We start from the raw sequence: 23,232 nt of genomic DNA, 5'->3' as shown, positions 1-23,232 counted from the left end.
GAGACTTGCAAAATTGAGCAAGGAGGAATGCAAGGGTAAATGAAGCTGGCTTTCAAGCCAGTAAGAACTGGTTCTCGAGCTTGTTTAAAAAGGTGCAGTGTGCCTGACATTCAGAACTTGTGTAAGAGTCTGCTTCAGCAAATCCCTGCATCATGGAATCTGGAATACAGAAAGATGATTCAGGGAAAGGCTTACTTACTGGAGCCAGTGGTTTTTTTCAAATGTCTTTACATTTTGTTTGGGATTACTAAATTTTCAAAAAAGTTGGAGCCAGTTTTTCAATACAGATTTTTTAAAGTAGGTGTCTTCTATATGTCTAATTAGTTGTGGTGTTTAAGAAACCTATAATAATACTATCTTTTGGGGTTTTCCTTCAATCTCCTCTTGTCTAGGAATCCCTGATCCTGTATTTCTAATGTCTGTGCTTTGGTATGACATAATACACTGGTGTGGGTAAGGGACTGCTGTACTTGCTGTTTTATGGACAGTGGGTGTTACGTCACATCTCAGTGCCTTTGTACAGCTTCCCCTCACCTGTTTTGTGAACTCACCCCTCCTCTGAAAACCCTTCCCTTGCCATTCCCCTCTCCATTGGGAAGAGTTGACTAAATAGCTTTTTTTTTTTTTTTTAAGATTTTATTTATTTATTTGACAGAGAGAGAGATAACCAGCGAGAGAGGGGACACAGGCAGGGGAGTGGGGCAGGAAGAAGTGACTTCCCAGCAGAGGAGCCTGATGTGGGGCTTGATCCCAGGACCCTGGGATCACACGCTGAGCCAAAGGCAGATGCTTAACAACTGAGCCACCCAGGTGCCCCTAAGTAGCTTTTTTGTGTCACCTCTGCATGGAGTGCTCACTCTGTTGAAATAACTAGTTTGTCATAGTTTTGCTTCCTTCCTAGATTGAGAGGTTCTTGAGAGCAGGCATTGGACTTAGCATAGTGCCAGACACATAGTAGATGCTCCATAAATGGGTTTGCCAAAGAGAAGGATTGAGAGAAGAAGGGAGGAAAAGAGACTTTTAAGGAATCCCTCAAGAATCTGAGCAGTAAAGACCTGAGACATAGAAGGAAAAATAAGAGATAATGCAATGGGAGCATTTGGGGGGGGGGGGCAAAGGGAGAGGGAGAGAGAATCTCAAGCAGGCTTCATGCCTAGTGCAGAGTCTGAAGCAGGGCTGGATCCCATGACCCTGAGATCATGACCTGAGCCAAAATCAAGAGTCAGATACCCTAGGACGTCTGGGTAGATCAGTCGGTTAAGTGTCTGCCTTTGGCTCAGGTTGTGATCCCAGGGTCTTGGGATGGAGCCCTGCATTGGGCTCCCTGTTCAACGGGAGCCTGCTTCTCCCTTCTCCTCTGTCTCCCTCCCTGTCTCTCTCTGTCTCCCATGAATAAATGAATAAATAAATCTTTAAAAAATTTAGAAAAAATATTTTCAAAAAGAGTTGAACACCCAACTGACTGAACCACCCAGGTGCTGTGCAAGGGAGCAAGGAATTTTAAGAGGGCAAGGCTGGTCACTAGTTTTAATTGTTATCAAGAACCAACGAGCTAAGTACTGAAAATCTTCATTGTATTTTTTAGGAGCTGAGAAAATATTTCCTCAGATAATCACACCTTAGATAATACTGCAGGTGTTGTTACCAACACCAAGCAACAATGTGTTGGCAAGGGAAGTGGCCAATAGTTAGAATGGCAAAAATTGACAAGGCAAGAAACAACAAATGTTGGAGAGGATGTGAAGAAAGGGGATCCCTCCTGCATTGTTGGTGGGAATGCAAGTTGGTACAGCCACTTTGGAAAACAGTGTGGAGGTCTCTCAAAAAGTTAAAAATAGAGCTGCCCTATGATCCAGCCATTGCACTACTGGGTATTTACCCCAAAGATATAGACGTAGTGAAGAGAAGGGCCATATGCACCCCAGTGTTCATAGCAGCATTGTCCACAATAGCTAAATTGTGGAAGGAACCGAGATGCCCTTCAACAGATGACTGGATTAAGAAGATGTGGTCCATATAGATAATGGAATATTACTCAGCCCTCAGAAAGAATGGTTACCCAACATTTGCAGCAACATGAACGGGACTGGAGGAGATTATGCTAAGTGAAATAAGTCAAGCAGAGAAAGACAATATCGTATGGTTTCACTCATTTGTTCAACATAAGAAATAGCAGGGAGATCGGTAGGAGAAGGAAGGGAAGAATGAAGGGGGGTAAACAGAAGGGGGAATGAACCACGAGAGACTATAGACTCTGGGAAACAAACTGAGCGCTTCAGAGGGGTGGGGGGTGGGGGATTGGGATAGACCGATGATGGGTAGTAAGGAGGGCACATATTGCATGGAGCACTGGGTGTTGTACACAAACAATGAATCATGGAGCACTGCATCAAAAACTAAGGATGTACTGTATGGTGACTAACATAACATAATAAAAAATTTTAAAAAAGAGAGAAAAGTGGTCAGTGACCTCTTGGAGAGCTGCATCAGTGTAGTGGCTTGACTTGGTGATATGTATCATATCAGAGTGCTGTACGATTATTTTTTTTCCTGGTGGTAAACCCACTGGATAATGGGTCCTCTCAGTTTAAAAACTGAATAGACGTTCAAATATAAGAAATATTTGTAGAGGGGCGCCTGGGTGGCACAGTGGTTAAAGCGTCTGCCTTCGGCTCAGGGCGTGATCCCAGCGTTCCGGGATCGAGCCCCATGTCAGGCTCCTCATCTATGAGCCTGCTTCTTCCTCTCCCACTCCCCCTGCTTGTGTTCCCTCTCTCGCTGGCTGTCTCTATCTCTGTCAAATAAATAAATAAAATCTTAAAAAAAAAAAAAAGAAATATTTGTAGAATATTCAGTACAACCAAGTCAAATTGAGATTTGGAAGCAAAGTTGGTGAATCCTAAACAGGCCTAAAATCTTCCTGATGGATCGTTTCTTGGAAGGTGATAACGAGAAGGATGGTTAGTTGTAAGATCACAGAGTTCTCAACCTGCAGCTTCCTCACAAAAAAGCAAAATAATTCAGTAACGCCGTTTAAAACCTACCAAAATTCACAAGGAAATCATGGTGGCAAAGTGAGGAAATGTCTTTCAATGGAATATTTGAACATTCTAAGACAGGGAAGAGAATACCTTACCAGAAAAGATAAAAGGTTCATGAGATGAAACTAGAATAATTCAAAAGAGATTAACATATTGGATTTTTCCGGAGAATGGAGACCTTCAAAACAGTAGTTATTACAAAGTGTAGGAATAGAGAATATCTATCATATATTTTAAGTTACTTAATTTTGCTATAGGTTTTGAGATTCCTCTGAGCCCAGAGCCCAATATCATCATCTTTTGGCTGCTTTTAAAAAAGGAAAGGGAAGGAAAAGGGAAAGGGAAAGGAAAAGGAAGGAAAGGAACGGGAAGGAATTCCACTTTTGGCTGTTACTATAAAGCGAGGGAAGGTGTGGACGTAACATTATAATCTCTGAATGTTCTTATGTAGGCCGAACCAAGCTGCATTTTCTGTGGTCGATTATCATTCGTGTTGGCAGCCAATTTAAACATTTCGAAAGGCAAGTTTACTTTTTTCATGTTCACAGATTTAATACTACTTTTAAATAAATATTGTCCTTTGTTTTCACTGCCCTAAAATTTTAATAATAGCAGAGTCAAGCTGTTGCCACTTTTCTCTTTAAGGAAATATACTGAAGGAGCTAGAATCGTATCTGTTTATATTCCCTACGAGGGGAGAATGAGTTGGGCATGAAAGGGATTAATTTGAACGAATCAGGAACCCTCCAGCCCCCTCCTACATCGTTTAAGGATTAGGGCTACCTCTATAGCAGGGTAGGGTTGTTTTTTTTTTCCTAATTCCAACTTTAATCTGAGGAAAATACAATTCTTTAATTAGGTGCATTTTAATATGAAGAACCTGAACATGGGTACCTTATTATTAAAGCAAAACTCTGAATTCTGCTTTTTCTCACTTTCATCTCATAAACCTTCAGACCTACTGACAGCTCAGTGACCAGGGGCAAGCCTTGGTAGGTCAGCTGGACCACTCCTCAATCACGTAGTTGATGCAAAAGGAATCTGCTTAAAACCAAGAATTATTTTAGGAAGATAGAGAAAGACCTTTCGATTCCTTTCAGATTTCAGGCACACTTAATAAAGCAGCACGGTGTTGTCATGTAAAGCCTGGACTTGAAAGGGAGCTTTGGGGACAGATAAAACCTATGCTCAAATCTTCCCTTCCCCAATTCCTAGACATTTGATTCAGTGCCTCTGTTCACTCATCTATAGAACAAGGTGATGAGGAAGAATCAATGAGATAGTGCATGTCGAAGGCTTAAGCCAAGAACCTAGCTGGTAGTAAGCATGTAATAAACAACAGCTGCTATTAGAATGTATTTCAGATGCGTGTGTCCTTGACTCTGTGCTTCCAGCCAGCCCCTTAAAGACAAAGGCAAAAGTATACGTGCCCACCACGCAGGTGTACCTGTTGCACACCATGTGACAATAACACCCTTTCTCGGAGACTCCCATTTCACCTCACACGTGCTCTTCGTTAGGCTCACGATGACACCGTGAATTAGGAAAGAAAGAGTCACTGGATAGCTCAGACTTCTGCTTGTCTATTGCTGTATTTCTCCCTGTTAGCACCCAACATGTGTGCCCTAGGACTCTACCCTGCTGTGTATTTAAAACCTCAGTGCTGGTCTTGAGACTTTGGAAATTTTTTTTCTTTTATTAAATCATTATCTCAAAGTTTAAAAAAAATACTTTTTACCTCTTTACTAGGTAAAAAAAGTATTTTCATTAAGCTGGGGGAGATTCAAGCAGTCTCATGGGCTTTTAAAAATAGTTTGGAACAAACCACTCATTGTTTTGAAGTTAATGATACATTTCTACCTGATAAAATAGTTCTAAGTCCTGTGAGGGAAGTGGTGTAGGTGTTTCTCAGAATTAGTAAAATAACCTGATAATCTAATATTTAAATTCAATTGCTGGGTTATAATTATATGTATAATTGCTGGATTATAATGGCACCCCTGATCTGGACATAATTTTTAAAAAAATGCTTTTCTCTTTAGAAAACCTGTTGTGGTTTGAAGACCTGTTGTCAAAAGGGCATAAGGAGAATAGACTGGGAAATTAGTGTGGAGGTGTACGCTTAACTAGGTAAAGACACCCAAATTCTGAATTTTAACAAATAGTAAAACCTACTTGGCATCCAGGAAACCAAAATAAACAGTGATTTCTAAACAACCCCGCAATCCTTCATAATGTTATGTATCTACTGATTCCTAGCCCTGGGAAGAGAAAAGGCAGATCTTATCTTATCTTCTGACCCCCCACAGCAGCCAGACAGAACATTAGAGAGGTGTGAGTGTGAGTGTGTGTATGTGTGTGTGTGTGTAGGGGGGGAGCAGGAAGGGTGAGGGACGACAGGGAGAGAGGGAGGACACAGAGGACACAGCCCTGGGGCTGAGAGGATAAATCCCAGAGTTATGATTTATGCACAAAGAAAAGAGCACAGAACATTTCCACATAAATAGAGCAAGGGGGAAGGGAACAAAAGACACAAAAATGCAAAATCCGGAAGAGATGGAAAGCAAATATGTAAGAGGTCAGATGCTGGTTTTGCTCGGACCACCAAACCAGCTGACCGTGTTGGTTGAAAGCAAGGCAGAGACCTGCGAGGATAACATTCACTTTGTGTTTGTTGAGTGGAGGCCGTCATCACTTCTGCCGGCTCAGCGTGTTTGCTAGACCTCTGACTTCGCAGCCAGACTGCACAACTTTTGGAACAGTCATCTGCCAGGTAGAGCACAGGATGGAAGGGCGGGTCGGGAGCAGTGCTGGGTTCCCGGCACTGCTGCTCTGCTCCATACACACCCACAGCGGGTTCCTTCCTGATCATCACCAACCGTCTCTCATCTCCTTCTTGCAGCCAACTTCCACTTGGCTGCCTGCCAGATAAGGAATTTCATAAAGACGGATGTTTGTTCTGTGTATGTGGCTCGAAACAAAAGGATACGAGGGAACGTAAAAATATTTCCCCAAAACTTTTTTAAAAAATAAGAGTTTAAGAAGTAATGAGAAAAATAGGACTTGTAATTTGCGTGGGTATTTCTTCTTAAGTAGTAAGTCGTGTTTACTTCATGGCATTGCACCCACAGAAATCCACACAGCCACCTTCCCACTTTGTAGGACCATCTGCAGGAGCATGCGCCCGGGTGCCCGGCGTCTGCTCAAATTCCCCGCTCTTCTGCACCTAATGGTTTTTTTGGATCTCTCCTCCCCTGTGCTATTAACTGTTGAAAGGAGGGGCTACTTAGTAATTCTACACCTGTTCAAGTCCACGCCTATCAACTTGCTAAGCTTCCCAAACAAGTGCAGGGTAAACCGGGAGGACATCCGAATCTGGGGCTGAGGCGGCAGTGGCTGCTGCCCGCTTGGGATTGGGCTTTTCAGATTTTTGTTCAGAGTCTCGAATGTATCTCCTACAATGGCAGTTGATGACAGCAATTTATGTTCCAGAACGAAGAACAAACTAAATTCGTCTCAAAATGATTATAAATCGTCAAGACGGAGTAGCCTGCCACCCGAACTACTCATAGGAAATGACATTAGAGGGAGACTTCAAAGAAACTTGAAAAATTTGGAACCCATTCACCTGAAGCGCCCGAAAAAGAGACCGTCCATATTTCCAGGTAGGAATTGTTTAAGTTTATGCCCGCCAGTAGAAAAAAAGGACCGTATTTCATTGGTTACGATCAGATGTGTTACATTTAAAATTAACTTGGGACAGTTGAGAGCTTAAAGTTGCCAGACAAATATGTTTGAATGTAAAAAATAAAGTGATTCCTCGATCTGAAAGCACCCCCATCTTCTTCCTTTTCTTTTCTTTGTTTATTGTAACATCTTTAAGGCTCTGTAAATAGGCAGCTCTTTTATTACTTGTCAGTTGCGGCCGGATCGAGGAACTGCTTTGCTTGCAATCTGGAAGAATTCCATGCTGCATTTCATTCTCTGGCATATTTTCTTTATTTTGCAAGATTATTGGATTGTTGAGTGAAGCTGATGTTTGTGTGCACCAGAAATTAACACCATTAAATACTCGAATGCATGCTTTAAATTCCTGTCTTGCATCAGAGCCTAAAACCATTTGTAGTAAAGGGCTCAATTAAACAATGTGGATGGTGAACTGTATTACAGCACAGAAGATTTGGGGATTACATTCTGGAGATAAAGGGACTCTGATGTCTGCTTCAGGTGTCCCTCTGGATATTACAGATGTGTAGGTCATTTGATGTCTATGACAGTAACCCCCAACTGAGGTATCACTGGAGAATGATTACTGGAGAGTCTGAAATTATTTAGTCAACTTGATTTCAATACTATTTGCATTGGAATTTCCTGGAGAAACCAGAAGTGGCCTTTTTTTGTTGTGATTGGTCTGTTGGGAGTCTTTACTGAGGATAGATTAGACCCAACTGCCAAGGACCAACTCTGTGATGCTAGAAAACAAAAATAATAATTCAACCAGGTTTTACTTCACAAAAATGGGATTGACTTCCCTAACAGCTGAGTCATTATCCTGCTTTAGGAAATAGCCAGGAGATGATTTAGAAGCATGGGGACTCAAGGCCACAAGCTGAAAATCACATTTCTTAAGGACACTGTTGTTTTTGTGAATCTCTTCTTGGTTCAGTGATATGGCTCTGGTGTCAAACTCTGCTGCAGAGAACAAACGAAGCCCAGACTAGACTGGGCCAGAGGTGTGAGTGTTGTAGTGCAAAGGAAGGGACAATGTGAAAAATGCCGTAAGCACGAGCGCTGAAGCGTCTGATGTGTCTGGAAAAATAGCCACTTTCTGCCTGTTCTGTGATCTGAAGGCCCCGAGGAGCCCAGGCCAGCCTTGTTGTCCTGAAGCGGCCTGGCAGGGAGCACTTTGTGTTGAGTTGGTTTGCTAACACTTCTTCAGGAACGTTCTCCCAGACCTTTACGTCACCTTCTGCCTTTCATTCTCTTTGGTTTAACATCCCCCGGGCCCATTTGTGTTCTGATGCTCCCTGCCTTCCTCTACCACCACCCGCATTTACTTCGTGAAGTCTCCTTCTTTCCAAACAGTCAGACCCTGGGGCCCCTCACCTCCTTCCGCCACGATTCCCATTCATCTTCTCTTTCTAGAAGGTCATCTCACTCTGGGCTGTCAGCTACAGCTGCGACACTGTGGGAAGACTCTTAGCTTGGACCTCAAACAGGTTATCCTTCCTGAGATCTTGAATTGTCATGATTAAGAATAGGGTAGTGTTGTGAAAAGGGCACTGCGTGGAGGGGAGCTGAGTTCTAGTCTACACTGTGTCCCTCAGTGGCTGTGTGTTCTCTGAGCCACCCGCCTGACCCTGTGGCATTCAAGTACGTTATTTACGTCTGCCCCCCTTTCCCTCATTGGGGACCATGGCACGAGAGAGGCTCTTCTCTTCCTTCCAACATTTCACTCAGTCTTCAACTGACAGGTGAGAGAGTTACCTGGACAAAGTCTGGAAAATACTGGCTACTCGATTTCTAAATTCCTCTTTAATTAAACCACGACTCCGTTGTCACACAGGTTGTCCTAACTTCTTTTTGCAATGGATAGCTGCACATCTCACCAACGCTCCTAAGCATCACCTGAAAACAAATGTACCTGGATGTGATAACTATTCGCATCTTCTACTTCTGCGTAGCGGTACATAATGAGCCGATACGATGTATGCGGGACCTGAGAGTCAAAGAAACTAAGGTGCATCTCAGAATTAGCAGCTGGCAAAACTAGGGCTCAGACCTGGGTATTTTGACTCCAGTATGGAAGCTGTTTCTGCTCGATTACACTGCACTCTGTTGTCAACTGTTGTTGCCATTTGTCTGATGAGATTCAAGGCTGGAAGACATGTCAGCATTCCACTGGTGTTCGCTCTGACCCTTATGAATGCACACATCTACACACCCTCCATCTCAGGTCCCACGTGTTCAGTCCTGCGCTATAATGGTTGACCGATTGGTTGATAATTCATCCATTCATTCATGAACTATTTGTTTGGTTCTTGCACTGTTAGGAATAGACTTTCGGGAATCTGACTGCATATCACCCTTCTCCTCTGTTGCCCACTTCTCTCCTAAGGGCCATCCCATACTGCAGAGAGTCACCTACCCAAGAGGCAAGTCTGGTTGTTTCATCCCCTTAATTACAATTCTTCAGTGGTTATCACTATTCTTAGGATAAACTCCAAACTCCTTAATGTGAAGTATGAGAGACTGTGTAATCTGGCCATAGCTTCCCTCCCTAGCCTCTCTCTTGGCATACCCTCCCCTTGCATCTCAACCAACTCAGCCAACTTCCAACCCCCATGGCCCACCATTTTTCCTCTTCTGGAATACCCTACCTGCATAGTTTCACCTAATTCCTACGTTGGCTTTAGGTGTCAGCTTGACATCCCTTCTTGTAGGAAGTTTTCCTTACCCCCATCTGGGTTGGGTCCACTCTGTGTCCTTCTCCTCATAACACCTGGACTTTTCCCTAGCACAACACTTATCACACCGCATTGTAATTGTCTGTTTACTTGTCTGTATCTCCTACTAGCCAGTGAGCCATGAGCCATATCAGTCTCATTCACCATTGTATCCCTAGTACCTATCACAATGCCTGGCACATACTATGTGCTCAATAAATATTTATTCAATTGATTCATAATGCACTGCACTGAATTAACTCTTGACATACCTTGTTTTCTCTGTCTTCTTCCAGACTCTCTCCATGCCATTCTCCTTTACCTCCCAGCGCACGCGTGCACGCTCACACACACACACACACACACACACGTGCTCACACACTCTTACATTCCTATTATGCCCTGTGTTTCATTCTCCATCTGGGCTTCAAGGCCCAGTTAAAATCTTCTATCTTCTGCAATCACACGCCTTTCTTCCTCTGACCTCTTTGAGTTCCCCTTTATGCTTACCACTTCCTTGGCTTCAATACTGCATAACGCTATTTTAAAAAAAAAAAAAAAAAGAATACTTCTTGGCATTGGGTTTAGTTGTCTTAGGTTGTGAATGGGTTCAGTGGTCACTTTGTTACTTTGTGGCAACTGTTGAATTTTTGTTTGGATAGAAACTTGGAAAATAGGGTCTGTATCTTATATGCCCTTGCCTGGCCCACTTGTCCAGGAGAGGGAATTGCACAGAGGAGGTGTTCACTCAACATGTGGTGGTTAATTAAGTACTTTGCCATGAAGCTGGGTCCGTTCTGTAGGGCCTGAGTCGAGCTCCAGGAAAGCCCTAGTTGGCAGCTAGAGACTGTCACAGGGGAAGGTCTTAATACTGACTTTCATCATTTTAAGAACTCCTGGTGGGGGAAAAATGCAGGTGTCCCTTGTCTCAGTGTGGAATTCATTCATTGAAACGTGTGAGGATCCTGCTGTCTGCCGGGAACTATTCTAGACCTTGGGGAGAAAGCCGAAAATACTAGTTTCTGGTCTAGGCGGATGGTAAGGAATTTTCCTAGCTGGGTGCCTTGCCTGTGGCGCAGCTCAGTGAACGCCTCTTGAATAAAGGGACTCAGAGCGTTGAATTTTTGGAAGGAAAATAATACACTTAAAAATCATGTTTACACACAAATATTAAATACTAACCATTTTTTTCCCCTTAAAGAAGCCTCAACAGTAGAATGCTAGTTCCAACTGAAGTTCTGCAGCTTCACCGGGTCTCCCCAGGCCCAGAATCAAAGGTGTATGTCCCTAGCAAGCCTCCCCCCCGCTCCCGGGTCTCCCCTCCTCCTCAAAGAACTCCACGGGCTCCATAGCAGTGGGCTCAGCCCAGTGAAAGAAAGGGGAGAGACAGAAGTGGCCCTAACATATACCATACCCAGAAGCATGTCAGATTGAAATAAGCATCTGCGTCTGCACCTGGAAGCCAGTGGGGCTCAGGTGCCGGCTGTAATGGGCTGTTCCCTCAGCACTCTTCAGCAAACAAGTTGGTCTGTATAATCAGCTAGTTCTTAAAATATCTTCTGATTTTTACAATCATCTGCTGTGAAAAGCAAGCACTCATCTGGTTGGAGGAAACAGGCAGTTCCACGTACTTCCTTGCTGCTTAGTCAGAGGACAAGCTTGCTGAGGACTGCTCACAGCCACAGGAGTAGGAGACCCCGGCCAGCACTCACAAGGCAGATGCAAATCTTGATTCTCATTTTTAGCTCAACTCCATTCAAAAGGCATGTATTTTTTTTTTTCAAATCCACAATCTAAAAAAAGAAAAAAGTCATTCCAAATCATAGTAGTTTTATAATCAAAGAGATTTTGAACATTTCTAAAGGAAAACTGCTTTTCTCGTTTTCTTGCCGTGCGTAGGTTTCTATTGGAAACACAAGGGAGCCATTAGAACGATGGCACGGGGATGTGTTCTGGCCTCCCTTAGGGCGGCCAGAAGGGGACTGTGAGGATGGGCAGTTTAATTCAAGTCCCCTACTTATCACAAGCACAGTAAAAGACACAAGTATTGTGTTCTCTGTTGGAGTTCTGTTACTCCGGAACCCTGCTGACTAGTGCATTTGGTGACATTCAGCAGGGCCTTCAAGGGAGGGCTCCTTAGAGATGTGCTATAAAAAACTGCATCCTGGGATCGTGTTCTGTTGTCATGGCTGGGAATACGTTCAATGGCTCCACTTGGTAATGACAGGAAGCATACTTCATACACCCGGTATTCCCCACAACACCCACCAGCACGCTTTGCATATGGTAAGTGCATAAGAGGTGGTGAAATAGTCCGATGGGGTGGAAGACGTGCGAGAATAAATGTGTCACGACCCCTCTGTGGGCCGCACCCCTGCCCACCTGATCCTGTAACTTCCTCCAGTAGCTCCTTCCAAAGGAGGTTGTGCTCAGGAGCCAAAGCAGAGGGAACTTGGGTGGCTCAGTCAGTTGGGCGTCTGCCTTTCTTTTTGTCATGATCTCAGGGTCCAGTGATCAAGCTCCACATCGGATTCCCTGCTCAGTAGGGAGCCTGCTTTTCCCTCTGCTCCTCTCCCTCCGATACCCTCCCTGCTCATGCTCTCTCTCTCTAATGGATGCATAAAATCTTAAAAAAAAAAAAAAAAAGCAAGAGTTTGAACTTCTATTTTAGTCAAAGTAAATATCTGCCTTACGTCTGGGTTCAAGTTCGAATCCTCCCACTTACTAAATGAGTGAAGTCACTTGATCTCTCAGAGCTTATTTCCTTCTCTGAATTGGAAATGAAAACACCAGTTTCACAGGGGGCGTTAAACTCCAAAGAGATACTGCATGACTATTAAATGATACACACCTACAATTGCTAGTGGGCTCTTATTCTTTGGTGGTATTAAAAGTTTGGTTCTTCAAAATTAGTGCTTTTCCTATTACTGGGTGGGTAGTAGGTATGATTGGAACACTTTGGCAAATCCTCATGATTGGTGAGTTCTCCAAAGTTGTTAATCAGACCCTCTGCTAAGGTAAATCCTATATAATGAGACACTAGTAAAAGACCCATTACTTTTAAATTTCTCATAAAAAGAGGAGGATATGGAAGCTCTTCTTTGTAATTCAACATCCATGTATTTTCTCACCAGGAATCATTAAACTTGAATGTACTGTTGTGTAAAGTACACCTCTGAAAACCGTTCAAGATTAGAAACATCAATGTCTGGGTTTTACAAACTTACTTGGAGCCTTGTGGTGTTTAATATTTTCTCCTAATTTTGCCAGTGTAAGGCCTTGCTTTTGGAAACTCAGCCCCTGAGCTTAATTTTTTTAAACTAGAACTTGGAATAGGAAGGTAATTGGTGTGCACTTGTGATTTTAAAATAGTGCTTCTATATAAGATTGTAAATGAACTTGTAAATTAATCTTTTTAAATATGAGTGTTTAGACTTCAAAAACGTTTGAATGTTAGCATTTAATATTTTGACTTAAAGTATTTAACAGTATTTATGGCATTTCTTATTAAAAACTACTGGTGCCACCAAAACAGGTAGCCTGTTTACTTAAATAATCAAATTATTTATTGGATAAGTTTATTCAAGGGGATGAGGTTTTGTTTTTGTTTTGCTTTGTTGTGTTATCTGAAAAGAAACAAAAACCTCTAATGAGATTATGACTGGTAAACCTGTTACTTTTAAGGAAAGCAAAAATGCTGATGCTATAATATTTATACGCATGATTTATAAGCAAGGGGAAATATGTTTACCTTTATGCAGGGACCGATAGTGCACTTGGCATAAGGAGAAGAAATTAGCTTTATACTTCCACATCAGCCTTTTCTCTCTGTCATAAAAAAGAATAAAAAATAAAAATACAGGTTTCTGCATTCAGGATTTACTATATAAATATATGGAAAAGTGGCCTAAACACTTCTGTTCTAAAAGCAGTTCCATCCCATTTGTTGATCTACAGCAAATGTGTAACTTCACAGATGTAAGAGTTCCTGTACACTTTTTCCCCCCATTTTTAAATAATGCTCTAAATATGTATTCACATCTGGACTAAAGAAAGGATTACAGACTCTTACATCCATGTAACTTGGTGTTTACTCAATATACTTCAGAGGCGATGGTTAAGCATTTTTATCTGTTTGCATAAATGATGTACTTTGAGGAGCACTGGGTGTTATATGCAACTGATGAATTGTTGAACACTTCATGTGAAACTAAGGATGTACTATGTGTTGGCTAATTGAAGTTAAATAAATAAATAAACAAACATGAATGAAAACTATTTAGGGTGGAAACGGCCCCCCAGGTAGCTCATTACATAAGAAACCACCAAACCCCCACCCGCTTTTGCTCCAAATATTTTGGGACTATCTAACTATCTAAAGGATGTTTGCCTTCAAAATTTAATTACAATACCTCCAGGTTTTCTTTAAGATCTAGCAAGATATAGATTTGGGAGTAGGGGTTACAAAATGAGATGAAATAAGTAGTTAATTCCTGGTGGTGTGCTTATACAAACTCTCATGACAAAATGGCCAGGGTGTTTTTCAGTCACGATTTTAAAACCTTTCCATCCCAAATGGGTCATGAGTTTAACTTTTTCTGTGCTGAGCAGCCGATTGTCAGACGTGCCTCTGAACATCCTGGAAACATCAGAGGTCCATCTGGATGAACATCCCAGCATCCAGATCCCGGAGACAGGGGACTGCGAGGATGGTCATTAGAGCAGATTCATTGATGGTGCCTCTCTACTATCAGATGTCACACTTCTCTCCCCACCCTGACACTTAAGGAAGACTGAAGTCATCTTAATGGATAATCAGTGCTGGATGGCATTTTAGAGTAATTATGGTCAAGAAAGACACAATTTTAAGAAACATTCCTTAAGTATTGGAGTATTGCTCAAACGTAACTGGAAGATATGCATGAGAAAAACTACAAAATCTGTTCAACAAAAATCTAAACTCTCTTGATGAGTGAATGTCTATTAGGTGCAGAACATGTGCAAGGCGTGGATGATGGTTAAGACTTGAGGCACAGTAATTTGTTCTCATATCGAATTTTTTGCTACAAGAGCAGGTGCATTAATATGGGCACTCAAGCTTCTCTGGCAACCAATATTTAAGCCTCTTTGTTGCCCCAGTTAATGGCCACACTGATACCATGTCATCTGGCATGGAAGTCCTAATTGGCAAGGAAGCATTTCCCTACAGGAAGGTCCCAGGGGACCTTAATTCTTCTTCTCCTCCTCCTCCTCCTCCTCAGAGTTTCTTTGCTGGGGCTTTGTTCCTTTTTGTAATTTGTGCCTTTTTTCTGAGCCCTCTAAAAAACAGCCAGGTGAAAAGTGTCCTGAGGCAAATGCCCCTCCGTGAGGTTCAATTCAGCAAGGGTTCCAGTCCTTTGAGATATTTGGACTCCTGTATAACTAGGGGAATATTAACTTACCAATTTAGGCCAGAGTGCAGAACTCTAAGCTACCCATCTCCAGGTACGAATCTCTGCTCAGAATGATAGGATAAAATTCTCTGCCACCTCTTGACCATTTTTTATAATGGTAACAATGTGTAATGGACTGAATGTCTGTGCCCCCCCTCCAAATTCCTATGTTGAAGCGATAATCCCCAGTTGATGGTATTTGGAGATGAGGCTTTGGGAGGCAGTTAGGCCATGAGAGTGGAACCTTTTTGAACATGCTTAGTGCCCTTATAAGAACATATGCAAGAGAGATGATCACTGTCTGCTATGTGAGGACACAGCAAGAAGGCAGCCATCTGCAAACCGGGAAGAAGGCCCTCGCCAGACATCAAATCAGCCAGCACCTTGACCTTTGACCTCCACGTCTCCAGAACTGTGAGAAATGAGTGTTTGTTGTCTAAGCTACCTCGTCTATAGTAATTTGGTGTAGCAGCCTGAATTGGCTAAGCCTCAGTGCTTGTTAGAGGCAGCCAGCTGGATGAATGAGACACATTTAAACCCTTAAAAATAAAAGCTTGTAAACCACACAAGTAATATTATAAAATACACAGAACCATCCAATGAATAAAAGTTAATGAATATCATACGGGATACTTACTGCTGCACAGAAACTGCATTATTCAGTAGAGGGCCAACTACACCTACTGTGTTTATTTTCTTTCATTATGGAATCACATGCATCTTTTCAAAAGAAATATTGCCAAATATAATTACTTTGAACAAAGATGTCACAAACTGCTACCTAATTATTTAGATAGAAGGCAATGCATTTTTGGAAAATTGTAAACATCCCAAAGTTATGGCCTTGCACTTCGTCTTAATTTCTGCTAAATTAGGGCTTTGTTGTTTCAGATGTACCCGTACTGTTCAGTCAGTCCTTCTTCAACAAAAAGTAGGGGACTAAAATCTGTACGCTTCCCCAAGCTTAGCTAAGATCTATAATGATAGAAGCCATTTTATTGGCAATAAATCAGCTTCTGATTCCTACACCAAACACTCCCACACACACAAACATGGATGGGCAGGAAGAAAGGAAGTGGTCCAGGATGATATTCTTCATAGACAACCTAAAATGAAAACACATCAAGGTGGGGCATGGTGGGGGGGGGGGAATGCAGAAGAAATCCATCAGGAATTTGTCTAACATGCTCAGCAGAGGGCACTTAAAAAGAAAAAAAAGTGAAAAAAAAAAGTGATATCCACATATACAGTCACCTCCCACAGCAGGGAATATGTGAGGTGGTTTTATTTTGAAAATATCACTGCTATGGATAGGACAAGATGACTTGCAGGTATGGAACTGAGTTTGGTGTTGCCTTTAGGAAGTGGGGACGCTCCCTGAATGTGACCTACATGGTTAAAAGGAAGAGCGACAGGAGTGTCATCATTGCCTTTTTGGTAAATAACGGTTCCCTCTTTAGAAGAGTTTTCTTAAAGTTTCCAAACATTGAAAATAGCGATATGGATGGAACTAGAGGGGATTATGCACTACATGAAATAAGTCAAGAAGAGAAAGACAATTATCCTATGGTTTCACTCATGTGGAACGTAAGGAATTGCACGGAGGACATTAGGAGAAGGAAGCGAAAAGTGAAGGGGGGTGGGGAATCAGAGGGGGAGATGAACCATGAGAGACTATGGACTCCGGGAAACAATCTGAGGGTTTCAGAGGGAAGGGAGGTGGGGGATGGGGTAACACGGTGATGGGTATTAAGGAGGGCATGTGTTGTGATGAGCACTGGGTGTTATACGCAAATAATGAATCATGGAACACTACATCAAAAGCTAATGATGTACTGTATGGTGCCTAACATAACATAATAAAAAAAAAGAAAGGAAGGAAGGAAGAAAATAGTGATGAATTAACACAGAATTGAATGAGGTGAGCTAGGGAGAGTAAACTTTTCTGTTTCATCCTTTCCCCCCAAACAACAGCGAAGGATTATAAGCCAACACCCCAACCACTGCCTCTGAGGGATTTATGGGATGGTGGATCAGTTTGGGGAGAAGGTGGAAGAAGAAGAGAGAGAAAGGAGCCCCCAAAGAGTTGATTGGCTTCTCCTTATTGTCACTCTCCTCCTTGAAAGGCTCCCTAGCTCAGTCTGTCCATTATAGCTTTAAAAAAACATTTCGATCTAGCTTACTTTTATTTGGGCTGTAGAGATACAACTTATTAATGTATGAAATTTTGATTTGGGACAGAAGTACAGCATTGCATGTTGCTTTCATTACATTTGAAAATATAATATGTACTTCAATCAAAAAAAGGAAATACATTCTGTAGGAGTAGGTGAAAAATCTACTCAAATATCCACTATCTTCTTTTAGAAGCTATAGTAGGTGGTATAGTTTTGGTTTTGCTTCTTTTGAGGATGGACATTTAAGATGAACAAACACTGTAAAACAAATCAATATGTAAAAGTTGTGCACAAAGTACAGATTAATCAGCCAACTGAAATTCGGCCCTTACCTAAGAGTGTCTGTAGGCCCCTAATTTCTTATACTCCGCAGTTATAATCTTAAGGTACCATATTGTTGCATGCTACTCATTCCTGAATGGGTGCTGTGCAACATCTGTTTAAATGTGGCATAATAAGCTATTGCATATTTTAAGAATTAAAATAAAAGTTATAAAATTTCTGGCCCCCTGGGTGGTACCCAGAGTTCAGCTCAGGTCATGATCTCAAGATGGTGAGACTGAGCCCTGAGTCGGGACCAATGCTGCGCATGGAGCCTGCTTAAGACTCTCTCTCTCTCTCCCTCTCCCTCTGCCTTGACCCTTCCCCCCTACCCAGCTTGTGTGCACACGCTTTCTCTCTCTCTCTTAAAAAAAAAAAAAAAAAGTTATAAAATTTGAAAGGCAATGAATCTCATTCAAAGTGGCAATACCCCTCCAATCAACTTTTAAGGAATGTAATTAGGTGAGAAGCATATCTCACTTTCAAACATTTTTATTTCATTATTGGGAAAATAGGGAGAAGTGCACCCATTTTTAAGTCCTAGGAGTTCGTCAAGCCTAGACCTTGCCAACTCTGGACATCAGTGAGCTATTTCAATTTGTTATCATTGTTGTTTTAACCAATGATAGGGCATCTTGGAAACCTATGGCATTTCCTCAAAAGTTTAATTCCCTCCTAATTATTAACCTACTGATATGCTGTTGAGTCCAGGGGATTCACTATTTTTTCAGAGCTCACACTAAAAAGTGCTTGGTAGTTGTGCTGTTGAAGGACCTAGACAAGAAAATAGTTCATTTGGTAGTGAGCACTGTAGAGAATCAGAGAATCATCGAATTTTGGACCTGAAAGAAGTCTTAGAATCTAATTCACTGCACTCATTTCACAGATGAAGAAATAACAGACCTACAGACAGCTTACATTGAGGGTCTCCTGCTTCCCAGTCTAATCTTCATGATATCACCACAGAAACCTAGATGAAGAACCTCTGGGATCATTTTTTATGAACAGAGAGAGTGAGGAGAAAATGACACAACTTTCCTTTCCACAGGGTCCCAGAGGCAAGCAATCCATGCACCACCCTGCTTATTCAACCTCCACGTGTCCACCATTTTGTACACTGTGGTGGCGGGGCTGGTGGACAGGTGAGGTTGGAAGTTTTAAAAAATACATGTCACTCACAGTTGCTAAGACTCAACTGGGGTGGGTGGGGGTGAGTCCAATTTTGTGCATGGCATCAAGATCTCAGCAGGTTTTATTTTTTATTCTGTCTTCCAGAGATTTAAAAAGTCTCTTTCTTTGACAAACACAGTCAAGTGAAAGAGAGGAAATTTCAGTTTAAGGTAACTTTAGCTCAAGGAAGCACACAGGAAACGTGATTCTCCTCAGGGGGAAAACCTGGACCCTATATAAACATTTCTTTTCTGGGGGAGAGGATCAAGGGATATGTTCCTTTTGAAAGGGAAAGGTCCCGTGAATTTCCATTGCCCCAATGTACTAAGATTTGCTACTATTCCCTTATGACACTGAGGAAACTGAGGCATATGGAGGAAGCTGAAGCATATGGAATTTCATTATTCATTCAGCACAAATGCCTTTGATTTAATATTAGATGCCCCTGTTCTTTAGAAGCTTTTTCAGCCACCCCTTCCACATGAGGTTTTTTTCAACACTTTATCAGTATTCTTCAACCTCTAGTCATCTTGGTGGCTCTTTTCTTCTTCCCGCTATCCTTCCAAATTCCTTTCTACCACCATGTCCCCAGAATTTTATTCTCTTCTCCTTCTGTTGTATAGAGCAATTCTGATCTTTCCAGCTCTTACCCCTAAGCCCTTCTTCGGCTGTCATCGCATATCCAAAACCAGTCAAGATGCTCGTCAAAATCCAAGGGCCTTCTGAGACTACATCCTTGAAGCCCGTGGTCAGCATAGGAGTACATGAGAATCATCTGCAAATCTTATTAAAATTAAATTCAGATGCTGGTTCATCAGTTTGGGATCGGCTTAGTAACACTTATCTTAATAGTCATGATTTGATTCTGATCTTCAGCTCATTCTCTGAGAAAGTCTAGTCTAATAAGATTCATCCTCTGCAGGAGGCCGTTGGAGTCTAGATAGCAGGGATTTTTATAGAGGGGATTTTTATTCTGAAACAAAGGTCTGGAAAGACCCCACTGTGATTAAATATCTCCCCATCATTCTATTGCTCAGCCCATTCTATGATATAAACCAAAGATCAATCTTGTTAGAAGGTCTGTCAGTTAAAACTTCGGTAGACTCATTATCAGGGGATAAGACTCATATTTCCTGTCTTAAGAGGATTTCTTTTGTCAGAAACATGTTTGTATTCACTTGAACAGGCCCAGTGACCCGTGCAGCTAAGTTACATAGAGGACAAAGCGTGCTCTGGGACGACCCAGGGGACTTTGCTTACCATCTTCGCGTTTAACAGAAGACATTCTTGAAGGATCAGCAAGGAAGACCATTTGGGGTTAGAAGTTCCACACTGTTTTATATTTTTAATACCCAGAGTAGCTTGTGATAAGTTCATGTTCATTTAGGCAGTATTATTCAATAAGGGGAGCTTTGTTTTCAACTCGGTTTACAGTATAGCTCTGTCCCTTTTTAAAGACAATTTAAATACAAAAATCAGAAACTGAGTAGGTAAATTGTCCGTGCTATGAATTAATAAATTCTCTTATAGTGCATTTTAAATAATTTGTTTTACAGAAATGTGGTGCACACTTCTCAGAAAGATATCAACCCTGTTGTGCAAAGAAATATATGTATCTATATTATTCTTTCTAATAGGTTTACTGTCTTTTCCCATGTTTCTGTCATCTTTTTATCTTTATCCTTAGCTCTTTGAATTGAAGAGCTAAATTTTTCTATTTTTTTATTGCCCTGAAACATTTGTCCAATGATTTCGACCCATAGTGTAGGTGGTCAGGAAGATGCTTATGTCCCACCCAGAGCTGGGCCATACCCTCCCCTCTTCCATTAGCAGTGTGTGAATCTAGGTAAGTAATTTAGCCCCCCGTGTTCCCTAGAATATTCCCTATAAAGCAGGATAAAAATAGTAGCCACCGCCAAGAATCTTTACTATTTTAAGACCCCTCTGGAGTTTAGAAATACATTTCTGAAGTACCTCTCTCCTCCATTGGTAGATTTTTCTTCTATAAGACATTGAACCCTGCTTTTGATTTTTGCTAGTGCGTCTCTCATGGCCCCTCTGCTTTCAGAATTGAGCCTCCACTCGGGAGCATGGCACTGAAGGCCCAGAAGCCCTCGCAGTCGGGCGTCTGCTCAGATGAAAGGCTTCCTGCCTTCCCCGGCCCTTCCAGGTGCTACTCCAGCCCTGGCGACCACAGGCTGCTCTCTGGCCCTGCCGGCCTTTCACTGGTGTGGGGCTACGCACAGCCTTCCTCATCTGCCCACCGTGCTTCTCTCTGTCATATTCTATTTCAGGGCTGAGCTCACAGATCGCCTTATCACTCAAACTGTCCCTTACAGTCCCACCCCCAGATAATTTAGTTGTCTCCCCTTTTGTCCCCTGGGTCTTTGCATATTGTACTATTATAATATTTCATTCTGTACGTGTCTATTGTTATCAGCACAGTCTCTGCCCAGGCTCCAAGCCGTTTGAAGGTAGAAACTGTGTAAGCCGTGAATGAATGAATGAATGAATGAATGAATGAATGAGTGTTTGCCTGTCTTAACTGCCTGGTTTGTCTTAGCCATTAGGAACAAGCACAGAGCTAAATGATTTCCTAAGAAGCAATAGTCTATTTTTGTATTCCTTCCCTGGTGAAAGTGGTTTCCTGTCTCCAAATCTCTTATCAGCTGGACTCCTGTTATTTTACTCTTGCGTTACTATATCCCTGTTCGACAAGATTTTTTGCTTATATTATTAACTACTTTAAATCCTCCACAGATTTAATTGACAAGTGTAATACAATATCCTCTGAGAATTCTCTGAAGTAAATAAAATATTTTCCCTTCAAGGGCCGCCTCCTTTCTCCACTTCTGTTTCCCCACTTACTGGATCCTGGGTAAAGCCAATGTCAGCTCTTCATGTGTCCGTCCAGTTGCCTAATGGTTTTGAATCATCATTCTTTATTACTTTGTTTTTCTTCAGCATACATAATTGGCTACAATTACTTGACAGTTTCATTTTGACTAACATAGATCTGCAAACTCCAAGCTTTGTAATGCCTTCACTTTGGCTGGTATCATCCTGTCTGCCCCAATAGCAGGGACTATAATGGTGTTTTGTGCAAACAATACGGAGGAGTGAGGTAGAAAGAAAAGAGACTCAGCAAAAGGAGAGCATCGTAAACTGTCAGAGAATAAAAGTGAATTTCCTAAAATTACTATTATAGTAACGAGGATATGCAACTTTTGCGTTAAATAATTGGGTATAAAGTCTTGTTCCTAAGAAAGCTTACTGAAATGATGGTTCTTTGATGTATAGAATGGATTGTTTACCTGATGAAGCAACATCACGCATATCTCAGGAATAACCAGCTTTACAACTGACAGCAAACTCCTTAGGGCAAAGACTTTATATGTTTGGCACAATTACACTTATTGTACAGCAGGGCCGTATAAATATTTAATAACAGTTCCTCCCACACCTATTCCTGGCAGGTCCAGCCTTCCTGACTTGGCATATCCATAATCAAATATGTATTTCCACATTAATCATTCGAGGTGTGGTGCCACTTGTAGGCTGGTTCCTCTGGGATGGTGCCATCTTCTCTAGGCTTGCTGCGTGCTCTAGGTGACTGGGATACGGATAATTAGCTACGACTATCAAACAGTGCTCTCTTTTTTCCCTTGCTTTGAAATATCACTTCATTTTTCGAGATTGGTGACTTAGGGAGTAGCTAGATTTTCTCCTACAGGTAAAACAGTCACATTTTGAGTTTACACGAAGACCTGGGCTTCATCATCCAGGCCGTATAACTAACTAGAACTATAACCTGAGTTTGGGCGCCTCACTTTGCCTCTCAGGGGGTCAAGTGGCTCATCTGAAAGAGATCCTCTTGGCTATTCGCAGATGTTAGTTCTGGCCCCAAAGTTCTAGGGGACTGCCTGTTTCCAGCTGTAGTATCTGTGCACATTCACTCAGAAGAAATAAAAGAACTCACGTGTAAGGCTGTCTTTCTACTGAATTCAAAAGAAGGTGCTGTTACCTACTTGATCTGTTGTCTGATTTTTTTTTCTTTAAGAAGAATTTACCCAATATTAATTACACAGAAGGGAGTCATTGTGGCAACAGATTGGAATTCCAAAGTACGTACATGTAGAATAACCTAGCTATTTAGTTACGTGGATTTTAAAAGAATAACAAAATTTAAAGTGATCCGAAAAAACAAAATCGACTGGCTCTGGGAGACGAAGGTCTACTAGTGGTGTGATCGGGTGCACTCTGTCCCTTGGTGTATCAGTAAAATGGGAATCTTATCTTTCTGTTTACCAAAGAACAAGAAAGGAGGTAAAGACATAAAGGTCCATTGCAGGTATAGGACTTCCCGCTGGAAACTTCCCATGTGAAGACCCTGTACGGTCTGCTGCTGCCAGTTTCCTGACAAGGGGAGCGCCTGTGCCTTTGTTGGCTCACACTTACTCCTTCAGCTCTTCTCTTGACGTTTGCGCACGTTCCCTTCTGTCTGGAGCTACCATCTTTCTTGGCTCATGCAAAATGCTATTTGTTGTTGTTGCAGCAAAGCTAATCAGCCCACGGAATGATTTAATCTGTTATTTGTTTCCATTAACAGCTTCTTCCCAAGGCCCAGCTGTATCTGCCAGAAGTG

At 41.9% G+C, this 23,232-nt stretch overlaps 1 protein-coding gene across 3 annotated transcripts in view; it reads left to right on the top strand.

Annotated features, from left to right (window-relative positions):
* FRY (FRY microtubule binding protein) overlaps positions 1-23,232 on the top strand; it is a 429,999-nt gene that overhangs the window by 99,615 nt on the left and 307,152 nt on the right. For all 3 annotated transcript variants that reach the window (XM_048215644.2, XM_048215641.2, XM_048215639.2), the window contains exon 2: positions 6,534-6,706. In XM_048215644.2, coding sequence (XP_048071601.2) covers positions 6,534-6,706 — 173 coding nt within the window. The remainder of the gene's footprint in view (positions 1-6,533; positions 6,707-23,232) is intronic.

Source organism: Ursus arctos, unplaced genomic scaffold (assembly GCF_023065955.2).
Source record: "Ursus arctos isolate Adak ecotype North America unplaced genomic scaffold, UrsArc2.0 scaffold_10, whole genome shotgun sequence".
NCBI lineage: Eukaryota > Metazoa > Chordata > Mammalia > Carnivora > Ursidae > Ursus > Ursus arctos.
The sequence above is the reverse complement of the archived record's forward strand: the minus strand, read 5'-3'. Positions and strand labels throughout refer to the sequence as shown.